Raw genomic sequence first — 12,916 nt, 5'->3', positions numbered from 1 at the left:
AGCAACACATTGGCACGGTATGCTGCATCGTGTTGCTTTCCTTTATCATCACTGGCAAAAGATGTACGGAGTAGTGTGGTACCTCTTGACAAGAGAGTCATGATGAGAGAACGTACCGATGATCTTGATCGTAGATACAGAGTCAGCAGATTGTTACTCCAAAGCGCAAGGGTAGTTGCAAAGCATAAAAAATGCTACGGCATGGGATTCCTCGGCATCATTGACGGAGGTGTACCCTGTGCATGTACCTCCTTTTGAGTCTTGACATCATAGTCATGATGGAGAGCATCGTACTGGTGATCGATCTAAGCATGCATACGCAGAGGCAGATCTCAGCATGTGTTGAATGCCAGTTTTAATGCAACAGTGATCACGCATCATTGCGATCGGGGCTTGCGGCCGCGTACTGTCCGCCCGGCCATGAATTTCCTGTGTCAAAGGCAGGGGAGCAGCATGGGCGCAGATGGAGGCTCCGACAGCTGCGTTCAGTACTCGGAATTCAATTGCACATAAAGAAACCTCGCAGGCGTTGGCCGTACTGATGTAGGGCATCCAAGGCTGTCGTTGCTCTGCTGAAGTAAACGCTCGTGAAACGGCTGTAATTTCCGTGTCCATCCAGGTCCAAGACTACAAGTCTACAAGAGAGTGGCGAATTGGTGATGGCTAGACCTGAAAGGCTCACATGTCCAAAGTCATTAGTGGCATGGAGGATGGATGGACGATGGAGGCGTCACCAGGGTTCACCTTTTCGTTTTTTTTACGAATCCCGCCGATCACCGGAAACGGAATTCCGGACGAAATTCCGCCGAAAACCGCATTTTCCGAACGGAATGTGAATTCAAATTTAAAAAACGGAATTCCGGAAATTCCGGGCGAAATTCCGCTACTTTCCGGCGGAATTCCGCTACTTTCCGGCGGAATTCCGGACTTTCTGGTGGAAAATGTCATTTTTTGACTACAAATGCTCCAAACATATGAAGAATTAAATAATTTAATAGAATATTTTTTTGTATCTATTGTATATTGCAATGTACAATGCATATTAAATATATTACACACAAATTATTCATAACAAAAGTATATTGTCACATGAAATCACAAATAAAATGCATGAAAACTAAATTTATCACAATAACTTAAATTGCATAGACCATAATATAAGTTTATAATACATAAATTGCATAGTCTATATAAAAACCCAAGTTCAATCCAATAAACAATGTTTATGTATATCACGTAGTACTTAATAATTAATGAAGATATGATGAAAGTGTAAGGATAAATAAAGGAGACCTCTCATTCCATTCAAAAGGTATATTCTTTTAACCCATTGATAGTACGGATATTAAAAAGCTATAAATCATACCTCATTAGACTACAAATAACCTTGTTTTTCAACTAAAATGCAATTTTAGCCTAGCAAATGATCTTAGATTTGAGTGTGTTCTAGTCCTATTTGCTCAGAAGAACACCTAGTTTTTTATCATATTTTTTCCCAATTTTTTACAAATATTTTTGAATTTTTAAATTTGAAAACGAAAAATGGCGAAAAATACCGGAATTCCATTTCCCGGCCACTAGCGGAAACGGAAAATTTTCCGGTTTTCCGGCGGTTTTCCGCCGAAAAGTTGAACCCTGAGCGTCACATGATGAAAGAAACCCAAAGCCTGTGGTCACCTTTAAAGTGTGCCAAATTGGCAATGACAATGTCATCGCCGGAGTTTCGGTGATCACTTTCTCTGGCTTTCCTGTGCGCAGACACTGCTCGGGCTGTGTTCGTACTTGTACCAGCACGAGCTCGCTAGATGTCTTGCGAGGGGAGGGTCTACGTACTTTGATGGTGGTACGATCATCTTTGTTGCAGTGTTGGTCAAGTGGGCAACAGATGCCATCTCGCTCGTCGCTCCAGTGCAGGACGAGACCAAACAGCTTTCACGAACCGAAATGAAAAATGGAGCTTCAGTACTGCTATCAGACAAGACCATTGCGCAGTAAACGTTGAGGTGTGTACATTGGTGCAGGCGTCAATGCTTGAAAAGCAAACTGACAACAACGAATTATTCCACATCATTACACATTTTACATTTACACAAGTTAACTATGAACGGAATCAGTCCTTGATTGACGATGTCTGTATCAACCAACATTTGGATGTAGTTAGTACAAAGTGTGATGCAAACATTTAGTTGAAATAAATGACACAATGAAACATTAGGTCACCTACGGAATTTTGTGAACACACCAGCTTGCCCTGTACAAATCCCATGATAAGCTGTAACTTTCTGGCCAGTACTCGCTGAGTGCTATCCAAATGCGGAAACCAGCTTTATCATTTATGCCGTGGAGCTAACCATCCATGTTTCTCAATGTTGGGTAAAACACAACCTAAGGCCTAACCTGTACTCCATCCGTCCAAAAGTAACCTGTACTCCATTCATGCTTCTTGTTTCCATTTCAGATGATAAAATCAGGGTTTGTGTCGCCTGTAACAGCTCCAGCGCTTACTTTTGCCTGTTTGTTCTCTATTTCTGGAGCTGGATCTGCGCTGGAAGATCTAGCACTGCCCCCGTCTAACATGTCTTGTTCACCACCTAGTATCGTGCTTGCTTCCCCAATTGCAAGGATTAGGTCAAGTTGCTTCTGCTGTTGTTCCTGCAGGATAGATAACGAGCCTTTAGCTAAAGGTAAAGAGCGATCTGACTTGATATGTTAGGAATTACTTATTGGACAGCAATCATTACCGTAGCAGTATCAGCAAGGGAAAAGAATCCAAATTATCTACTGGTCTTCAGCAGACAACAAAAACCACTGATTGGGCATGAGAATGTCCAGGGTGAATAATTTCAGGGCTGAAGACAAGATATGTTATTCCTTGGAAGGGGAAAACATTCTAAGGACGCAACTAGGTAAGCATAGAAACTCTTATGTCTACAAATGAAAATAATAGAAATACCCATTATTTTTGTTCTGAATGAAGCCCAGTCAAGAAAATTTTATAGCTACAAGGATGAAAAGGATCACAATTTCTTGACCGAAACTTGTTGAAAACACACTAAATGAGCACATTTTAACTCAACTAATACTAAGAAAACTTATAGACTGTGAATAAACATGTCGATTCATGACACTTCCTGAGAGTAACAAGATAGGCAGAACAACTTAGACTGACACATTGACTACTATCTGCTAATACCGTGTAACAAAAAATCCAGGCATGCCATTTTGGGATCGAAATCATTTCCTTTAAGTTTGGGAACAGGTAACAAACAAGATGGATTTGATTTTTGAAATGCTGGCAACATCGCAATAGTATTACGATGAACTGGCACTAAACACGTGTGCATGAGTTGCAATGGGAGGGGGGAAAGTTTTATCCAATCCTATCCCAATTTCTATCACAAGTATGTGTGCTATTAGACATATGTCAACAGTATGAAACTATGAATGTGAGATACATAACATATGTGAAAGACTGAGAGTACTCCAGCAGAAGGATCAGCAATTATTTGTCAAAACATGGAACATACTGCCAGCCAGCCATAACCGGCTAAGGTGCTATATACAGCACAACCATAATCTACATCTCAGCAAATTTTTGTAATAGAGATTACTCAAGAAATTGACCTTTTAAGAAATGTCAGAGAAGCTGCAACGAAACATCACCTGCATTGCATATAGCAACTTTTGAATTGCGCCAATTTCTTTTTCAAGAAGGCCTTCTTGAGCAGCTAGTATACGAGTGGCTTCAGAATTCTTCTGTGCTAAATTTGCTGTCTACAGAAAAAAGGACAGTAGATGAAGCTAAACTGAGGCAATTATAACAGTGCAAAGCATGCTATGATATATTCAGGATCAACCACAAATCATCACAAGAAGATTGGCATGTCTCAAAGAAGTATGACTGAAACAAATGATTGGTATTATCTCAGAGAGATATAATTATTTTTCCCTGACAAAGCAAAGTGTGCAAATAGATAACAGCTAATTATATTGAGGAAGCAGACATAGGCATAGCTGCCATGCTGTAATTTTTTCTTTCTGACAAAGCAGTGTGTGCAAATTGATAACAGCTAATGATATGAGATCTACAATAATATCGAGGAAGCAAACACTGGCATCATGGCTATGTACTCCAGACTTATCCAAACAGAAGATACTTAGTATTGTTTACACAAATACAAGCACATAGAAGACATGGCCAAATGCTTTCATGTTACAACCAGTACAGTTAATCCTGATGCATTTTGCTGCACAGCTCCTCGAAACCGATAATTACATGGAACCAGAACGAGAAGCAACCCAGGGGCAGTGATCTTCATGCTGTTTAGCAACTATCTCTATGAAGTATCTCAGGTTCTTAGTTTCATACAGGCTTACGTACACCTAACATTGGGAATCAAAAGAAACCTTAGCACTATGATTTGACAAATGACAAGGAATAACTGATTAGCAAGGTTGTGGCCAATATTCTGCTACACGATAGCCTGGCGCAGCTTACAGAATTAGTAGTCATTAGTTATAACACAGAATGTTCAATGTTTATACGCTGTTTAACGGATGAACTCATGAAGTGCACAGACGTACCACTTTGGGGACAGAACTCAAGGACAACAATTTCCATTAAACAGTTTATATGGAGTTGCTATCAGTATCAATTCAACAAGCAGGAACAATTTTCATTATATTTTTTTATCGCAAAAAAAAAATCAACAAGCAGGAACACTTTATTTTCGTTATCCTACTTATTTGCATCCAGTTTCAACCACTAAATATACATTTTGTGCTATCCCAAAATATAATGCTGGACCAAATTCTAACGAGGAGGCAAGTAGTTATTCTGAGAAATTAAGCAGTACTCTCTACTCTTACGGTCTTACCTCACTGATAGGGTCCCTCAATGTCCTCCGTAGCACCCTAAACCTGACGCTAAGCTTCTCAACGGTCCTCGACAGCACACCAACGGCCGCCACCATGCCCCTCACACTGTCCTCCACCTTGTCCATCCTCTCCACCAATCCCATCCCCGCCCGATCCGCAGCGCCGCTCGGCGGGCGAAGCCGCCCCGACTGCCTCCGCCGTATCAGGCTCCCAATCGCCACCGCGCCCACCAAGAGCACGTACTGCAGGACAAGCAGCCTCCCGTCCGCGAGCGGCAGCGGCCCCGCGCTGGCGCTGCTTGGCGAGAAGACGAGGCGCGCGGCGCAGACCAGCGAGCAGATTGCCGGCGGCGCGAAGCAGAGCAGCTCCGCGGCCGAGAGGAGCGCGTCGAGGCCGAAGGCGCCGCGGCGGCGGACTGGCTCGCCTGCGAAATGGCGCACGGAATTAGCTCGAAATCGAGGCGTGGGGGGTGTGTGAATGTCGGAGCCGAGGAGTTGTGCGGGTGTGAGGCCGCGTGCGTTACCGCTACCGGACGCGTGGGCGCGAAGCGGCGGAGGCCATCGGGGAGGAGGGCTTCGGGAGAGGAGCGGAGCATGGGAAGGAGAGGACGGGAACTGGAGGCAGGGGCGGAGGCGGAGGCGCGCGCCGAGGGAGGAGGAGGAGGAGCTGGCGCGGAGCGGCCCGAGGGGACATGGATGCGGCGGTAGCAGCATAGGGTGATGCTGTCGTGAGGACGAGGCGAGCGGTGCGCGGTTGGAAAGTTAGAAATGTCTAGGAGAGGAGAAGCCGGACTGGGCCGGCTCTGTTGGGCTTTTATATGGGCCCAATGACGGCCAGAATGACTCGATTGGGCTTTTCTCTAGGCCCAATGAGGGCCAGAAGCCCAGAATGATCGGCGGCCTGCGCTCTACGTTCGGCGTAACTTCTTTTTTTTTTTTGCGGGTATGTTCGGCGTAACTTTTTTATGCGAACGCAACATACGATTGCAGTTAGAATCGGCATGCCATGTACAGAATCTCAGTTAGAAGGCATAGATCGCTTCGAACAACATCCTGTAATTAGGGATTTGTATTAAAATGAGTGATATGGTCATACGACATGTGTTCTTTGGGGTGGTAATGGATCAAGCACTAATACCCCTTAACAATTCAACTCGGCATTTAATCATTCTAAGCTCAAAAACATGTAGAAGATGACCCCAGCTCTTTTTTAACCCGAATATTAAAATTTCTAAGCTAAATTTCTAGGCCCTCTAGTATTCTGCGAAATCCCAATAAAGCTAGATTAGGACGCGAATGAAAAACATATAAGAACAATAATGCTCCACAAAGTAGATGGCTAGCTCAGCAATTCACCTGAGGTTTTACAGAAACAATTAAGCAGCTAGCTAGAAAAGGGTTCAACGTAAACGATGGAAACAACTTCTGAAATTTCTTAATGGCTGGTGTAGCATCAAAGCAAGCATTCTCTTTACACATAGGAATGAGATGATGACATGATGTTACTGTGTTCTTATATCACCACAAAGCATCTGGAGCGCAGTAGTTGGTCACTTATTCACGTACCACCAGTTCTGCTGACTTGCTGAGTGCTGAGGATCTCTGTGAGCATCGAAGTCGAAGCTTACTTTCACAAGCACAACTGTGATGATAAACAGGTCCAACATTATACTGACACTATGGAGTAGGTGCCTGTCCTAACAGAACTCCACCTGTGATTTTTCCAGCTCATGATCAATTTAGTTAGCCCAACCCTCAGCTCAAATTGCACCAAATGGAAGAGCCGTACTTTCGGTCCGCAGTGAACACTTGTGCAGTATGTCGTCTCTCACAGAATAGAAGCGAAGTGCAAAGCACAGAAAAATTGCAACACAAACACAGATGCATGTACTACACTAGCCTTCATCGTCCAAAAGCATCGCCATTCACCATATACGACCTAAATTAAGAATGCTAAACACAGATACTAGGCATAATAGAGATAGTTAAAAATGCTAGTGCAAATCAGTACTACCATATAGTACGAACTACGACTAAATTCCTGAACATAGGAGGAACAACTGGGATCCCTACCATCAGATCACCAACCGTCAGTTGCTAGGAGTCGCCGCTGCTGCCATAGTCCCTCCTGGCCTTCTTCGGCGGCAGGGCGAAGGAGGCGGCGACGGTGTCCCGAAGCTGGCGCTGCGCATCCTGGAGCATCTTGGCGTGCCGGGCCTCCGTCTCCTGCCACCCTCGTTCGATGTCCCACTGCATCTCCATGCGCCGGCGCTCCAGCCGCATGAACCCCTCGCTGAAATCCCTCAGCACCGCCGAGAGCTGGGTGTTGGTTCCCCCTCGGCCAGAGGGGCGGCGAACCAGCTCCACCTCCTCTTCCTTGGCCTTGTCCGCCGCAACAGCGGCCGCGGCGGCCGCCGCGGCCTTGGCCTGGAACGCCTCGTAGGCCACTCTCTTCCGCGGAGGCGCGGTGGACGGCGTGATTGAAGAAGGCGGCTGCTGCAACTGCAGCTGCGGGTGGCGCGGGGCGAGGCCGCTGCCGAATTCCCGGATGATGCCGTTGATGCTCCTGGTGTTGTTGTTCCGGGGGACGAGCTCTTCCTCTTCCTCCTCCTGCTCCTCGTTTTCTTCTTCCTCTTCTTCCTCCTCCTCTTCCTCCTCTTCCTCGTCAGAGGCGGCTCCCGTCGGGGAGCCAGCCGCGGGTGGATAGGCGGCGGAGGCGGCGAGGGGCCCGCGCTCGAGCTGATCCATGCGGCGGAAGAAGGTCCAGAGCGAGGTGACGGGGCGGGCGGCCTCGGTGCGGTAGCGCTTGCGGAGCTTCTCCAGCTTGTGGCGGCACTGGGTCCCGGTCTTGCGGTGGACGGCGACCCCCGGCGTGGCGGCGCAGCGAGCGGCGACGTCCGCCGCCAACTCCTCCCACTGCTGCGCCTTGAGCTGGCCGCGCCCCAGCGCCGTCCAGCGCTCGTCGTACGCGTCGATGAGGTGGAAGGTCTCGAGCTCCGACCACGGCTGCGCCGGCGCGCTCTTCTTCAGCGCGAACCGCCGCGGCGGCTCGTCGGCGTCGTCGTGCGCCCCCGCGGCCATCATCCGCGGTCACGGGGATCCCAGATCTAGATCTGGGGCGGGCGGCGGCTGGGGAGTAGTTAGGCGCAATAGATGGCGGCGGCGGCGGCGGTGGAGGAGGATAAGGCGAGGAGGGGCGGGGTATGGGTGGTGGGCGGTTCGGGTTTTCTGGGTGGGGGTTGGGCCATCGGCCGCGGCGGAGGGGTGAGGAGGTGGTGGTGGTGGCGGCGGCGGTGCGGCTCACGTGGACGCGAGCGGGGGCGATGGGTGGTGGCGCGGCGCGCGGTGGCTGCCGCGCGCGAGCCCTAGACGCGGCCGTGGCCGCGGCCGCGCGTGGTCCCTGGCCTGGCGCCGCTGTGCCTCGGGCTCGGGCCTCGCCAGCGCGGCAGCGCCAGCGCCGCGGCCTGCCGCTTTGTCGTGTTGTGGTCACGTCTCGATGACCGGTGGAGCCCGGTCGGGGAAGGGCCCGGTCGTCAGGGCCGAGAGCCCGGAGTAAGGAAGGGGTGGCTCGCTGGTGATCCCAGGGGCAAGGCGCCCGCCGCACGCAACTTGTTGCGGAAAGGCTGGGGAGCTGGCCGGCTGGGGGCAAAGCGGCGGGCGGGGGCGGCCGGCCCGGGAGCGTAGGTTTGGCTTGGCACGTTGGCTGGGCTGCGTTACGGGGTCAACGGCTCACCGCGACGAGGGTTGAGGCGCCGTGTGCGGAGCCCGGGCCGCGTGGTTGGGTGATGTTGTTGGCTTGTGGCAACTTGCAACGAATGGGCAGCAGCTTGCAGCTATCACTGCCACTGATGCATGTTTGGTTAGCACGTAGAATTTTTTTTCACAAAAAAAACGAATGTATGCATGATGTATTAAATGAAATTTATTTGCGAAACTTTTTTACGGATGAGTATAATATTTCGAGACAAATCTAATGAGTCAAGTTTCATCATGATTGGTTACAGTGATGCTACAGTAACCGCCCCTAATCATCATTTAATTATGCGGCCCATGATTGTGAAAATTGTTTTGTAATTAGACTTCATTTAATACCTTTAATTAGTAGTTAAAGGGGCAAAATTTCACCCCTAACCAAACAAGACCCTGGTTTCATTTGATCGAGGGGGTGAAGGTAAAAAGTAAGTTCAGCACTTGTGATTTGTGATTTGGAGTACGAGGGTATATTCAGATGTTCTCAGTTTTGTCATAACTATAATATAGAATATATTGATGCGGGCAACCAAACTAGTGTGTTTATTTAAAGAGGAAGCAGATTGTCCATACTCTATGCCCAGCAGGTGGTGCAGATTATATTTTGAAACATTTTTGCATGGTGAGATCGTAGTTCTACTACCTTTACTAGTAGCTTATGATTCAATTGCATTTCATTCACCTTTTGTGGCTTGATAATCATAGCATATGTTACATCTGAAGATTTTGGTTAAGGTACACATGCACAAAACCTATGTTTACAAACATGTTTGCATTATATGAGTAGCATTTTTCATCCTTGTAAAAATAGTTTTAAACAAATAGGATTATAATACCAATGGTGGTAGTATTTTTTTTTGAAATTGCACAGTACACTTCAGAAGCTCACAACGCACGCACGCACACTCACCCCTACAAACACATGTACACGGATTCTACTTCTACAAGCATCTTCGAAGATTGGACCGGTAAATCCTCAAAATTAACGAAGACACCATAAAAACCTCACCGTCGACGAAAACGTCGCGTACCATTTGAATTAAAATGATTGCTAGAAGTTGTTCTTTTGTTCTCTTTGTTGAATGGGATGCATGTAGTAGCAAACTACATCGACCTTGGTGATTGAGAGGAAGCAAACATCACTTTTAACAATGGTTCATAGTTGAACATCGATAAGGATATGCAAGCAAGTTTCAGCTTAAAGTCAGTGTAGCTGAGTTAGTTGATAGGAAAGATAAGTTATTGGATTACATTTCTCATGGCACAAAATAGAAGTGAGATTAAGCACTAATTTGGATACTTGTAAACCTTTTAGAAACCAAGAGTGTTGACATATACTCCTTCTATTCTGAAATATTTTAGTTTGTTCTAAGTCAAACAATTTTACCTTTGATCAAATTCATAGAAAAGGGCATAAAAATAATTAGATCCATTATAAAATATATGTCATAATTTGCTTATTTGAGATGTTAGATACTAACATTCTTCTCTATAAATTTGGTCAAATTTAAACAATGTTGACCTAGGACAAGCCAAAATACCCTATATTTGAAAACAGATATTGCAGTTGATTGAAGTTGAACATCGGGTTACAACCAATATGCACCTCTTATTTTTATGACAACAGCACCATCATTCACAATTATAAACATTTTACGTGAAGCTTTTGTGATAAAAATAGTAGGTGGATAACATTAATGCAATATTCAGCATTTTTGACTTATCGGGATCCATGCTGCACATAACTAGGGTTATAGTTTACAGAAATCAATTGAGCGCTAAAGGCATGGGGAGAGAGAGGAGAGTCAGGGGGTTCCTTTTTGGTGACTCCAAGCACGGGAGAAGGGGTGGAATAGGGTCAGCCCCAAACAGCCATTGCTGCCACCTCGGGAGCTCGTGAGGAGCTCTGTTCCGGCGGGGAAAAGGAAGGGCGCGAGTTGGGGCTGGTATAGGAGGGTATGGGGGTGCTTACCAAGGCCTCGAATCCGGCGGGGAATGGCCGGAGGAAGGAGCTTGATGTTGGGGGCGGAGCAGCAGCTCTAGCGGCCCGCAGATGGCCGATTCCGGTCGGGGGAGAGCACGGCCGGGCCTGCTGCTGCGCGGTGGAGGTGGAGGATGAGGTTGGGGAGGCACCCGCGGAAAGAACTGGAGGGGGGGCGCGACCGGGGATGGCCGGCACAGCAGCAGCTCTGCTCGGCTCTCGTCTGCGCGAGGAGGAGACAACGTCGTGGACGACTTGAACACGGAACATGCTGGCCGGTTCGGGAGAATTCGGAAAGAAATATCTGGACCCATAAACTGTACCCGATTAGCACTAATGATCAAGTTAAGCTCCCAATTAATCCTAATTAAGGTAAATAACACACGGGGTGTTACAGCCAGGGCGCCGCGGTGGAGGCTCAGGTGAGCGTGGCAATGAGGATCCTCCGGCGACGCCATGACGGAGGCTTAGCCTGGTAGCCCGGCGACGAGCAAGAGACGAGAAGGCCGAACAGCGTGGCGGCGGAGGCTCCGGCGAGCTCGGCGACGAGGAGGCCAGGGAGCGCGGAGGCGGCGGCTCTGGCGAGCTCGACGACGAGGATGACGGCGAGCGCGGCGGCGAACGCTCGGGCTAGCGCGCGACGAGCTCGGAGATGAGAGGGCCAATCATTTTTTTATTCATGGGGAGTCGACTCTCAATTGGGATTCGACTTTTCTTTCTCTCCTCCATGATTCGACTTCTCCAGCGGCGAGGATTCGGTTTGTGTATTCCACGTGGCCCATGGTTCGGCCACTGGAGAAGCCCTAAACTAGATCTTTATGCTACCGTGTAAAAAGACAAAGACGACTAGGGACATCCTCTAGTTGCCCTACCCTTTCCTCCGCTATTGGGTGATAAAAAGGATTGATGAGAGCAGCAAAATAAACTTTTTCCACTAACAAAATGACCAACAATCATATTATTATGTGATCAGAATCTCACTTTGATCAAAATTATCTGACTATAAATGGTCTAAATTACTACCCTCAACTATAGCCAAAGTCTGGATAACCCCTAAACTATGGTTAGGATTATTTTACCCCCTCAAATTATGCTTTTTGGTTCCAATTACCCCCTAACATAATTTATCTTTTTCATTTCTCCATGTATAGGTGGGGTGTAAGGATCGATGGACCAAGAGGGGGGGTGAATTGGGCCTTTTTCAATTTCTAAAACAAGGTAAAGCAACCTTAACCTATGCAATACTAGTAGGGCACCAATTTACCAACCAGATAACTAAGCTACCTACACAAGCTAAGAGAGATAAAAACAAAGTAAAGCATAGCAAGGTAGAGCTAAGTTATGATCTCTAAGTCAAGCACATGAGTAAATTGCATGAAACCGCTGCCAGCGCTCCGCCGCTCGCAGCCTGTGAGGGGGCCCTTGATGGGCGCCCTGACTCTTGCCGGCGGGCGGCGCGCGCCGCCGCCAACGGTGGCTGCTCCACAGGCACAGTTGCCCCTGGAGCAGGAACGCGAGAGGCATGTGGCGTGGAGGACGCCACCCCCTCCGTCATCTCCACGTCGTCCACGCGAACCATGGGGACGAAGAAGATGAAGAAATGCGACCAGCTGACTACCCCTACCTGGCGCGCCAAATGTCGTGGTGCTGCAAACCACAGCCGGGTGGCGGAAGGCACCCGCCCTAGCCCAGAGGGTGTGTACTCAGGGGGTAGCTAGTCTTAGATCGATCTCACTCAAGAACACGAGGAGCACAGCAGGATTTAGAGTGGTTCGGGCCGCCGGAGCGTAATACCCTACGTCCACTGTGTGTTGTATTGCCTTCCCACGAGAGTGAGAAGGTGCGAGAGCTTGAGTCTGTCTGGATCTGTCTGTCGAGCGCCTCCCTTTTATATCTCAAGGGGGCGCGTACACAGCCGTTGGATCCCCGACAGGTGGGTCCAACGATGCAGTATAAACTAACGTACTGTTCATACATTAAGGCGTCGCAGGCAAAGGAGATCTCTCTCTTGGATTCCCTTGCCTGCTCCCGAAGCCCTTCGTCCATCATGTCCTAGCGTCGTCTTGTCAGGTCGGGCCTGTCGTAGCTAGTGGCACCGCCCGCCACATTGCTTAAGTGGTGGTGTAGCTTGCGGCGTAGGCGGCATGATGGAAAAGTGCCGTGCTGTCGTATCCATTTAATGCTGCAGGCGGGCTCTGCGCGGGTGCGGCACAGGCGGCTGCACTGTGCTTCTTGGTAATACGCGGTGCTCAGCGAGGCCTGACAAAGGCTGTCTCACGCACCGCGGCGACAGAGCACGCCTTGTCCA

The 12,916-nt window shown here is 48.3% G+C and overlaps 2 protein-coding genes across 6 annotated transcripts; both read right to left on the bottom strand.

Annotated features, from left to right (window-relative positions):
• Positions 1-2,016: 2,016 nt before the first annotated feature.
• Positions 2,017-5,629, bottom strand: LOC120712697. Of its 4 annotated transcripts, none has more exons than XR_005690981.1 (5): positions 5,402-5,629; positions 4,878-5,302; positions 3,625-3,774; positions 2,742-2,849; positions 2,499-2,652 (listed from the first exon to the last, which is right to left on the bottom strand). XR_005690981.1 is itself a non-coding variant. In XM_039998552.1 (4 exons), the coding sequence occupies exons 1-4, from the start codon at positions 5,589-5,591 to the stop codon at positions 2,455-2,457; spliced, it is 924 nt and encodes a 307-aa protein (XP_039854486.1). In that variant the 5' UTR covers positions 5,592-5,622; the 3' UTR covers positions 2,017-2,454. The 4 variants fall into 4 exon arrangements, 2 of the variants coding, with proteins under 2 accessions (XP_039854486.1, XP_039854487.1); XR_005690982.1 differs by having other exon boundaries at positions 3,664-3,774; XM_039998552.1 differs by lacking the exon at positions 2,742-2,849 and having other exon boundaries at positions 2,017-2,652; positions 3,664-3,774; positions 5,402-5,622.
• A 1,084-nt stretch (positions 5,630-6,713) lies between these two features.
• LOC120712696 (trihelix transcription factor ASIL1-like) lies at positions 6,714-8,313 on the bottom strand. 2 transcript variants are annotated; one of them, XM_039998551.1, is made up of 2 exons: positions 7,299-8,313; positions 6,714-7,259 (listed from the first exon to the last, which is right to left on the bottom strand). In XM_039998551.1, exons 1-2 carry the CDS (start codon positions 7,959-7,961, stop codon positions 6,975-6,977), a joined length of 948 nt encoding a protein of 315 aa, XP_039854485.1. In that variant the 5' UTR covers positions 7,962-8,313; the 3' UTR covers positions 6,714-6,974. The 2 variants fall into 2 exon arrangements, with proteins under 2 accessions (XP_039854485.1, XP_039854484.1); XM_039998550.1 differs by having other exon boundaries at positions 6,714-8,311.
• Between the last annotated feature and the right edge of the window lie 4,603 nt (positions 8,314-12,916).

The sequence above is a fragment of the Panicum virgatum genome, chromosome 6K, assembly GCF_016808335.1.
Source record: "Panicum virgatum strain AP13 chromosome 6K, P.virgatum_v5, whole genome shotgun sequence".
NCBI lineage: Eukaryota > Viridiplantae > Streptophyta > Magnoliopsida > Poales > Poaceae > Panicum > Panicum virgatum.
This window is presented reverse-complemented; position numbering and strand designations above follow the sequence as displayed.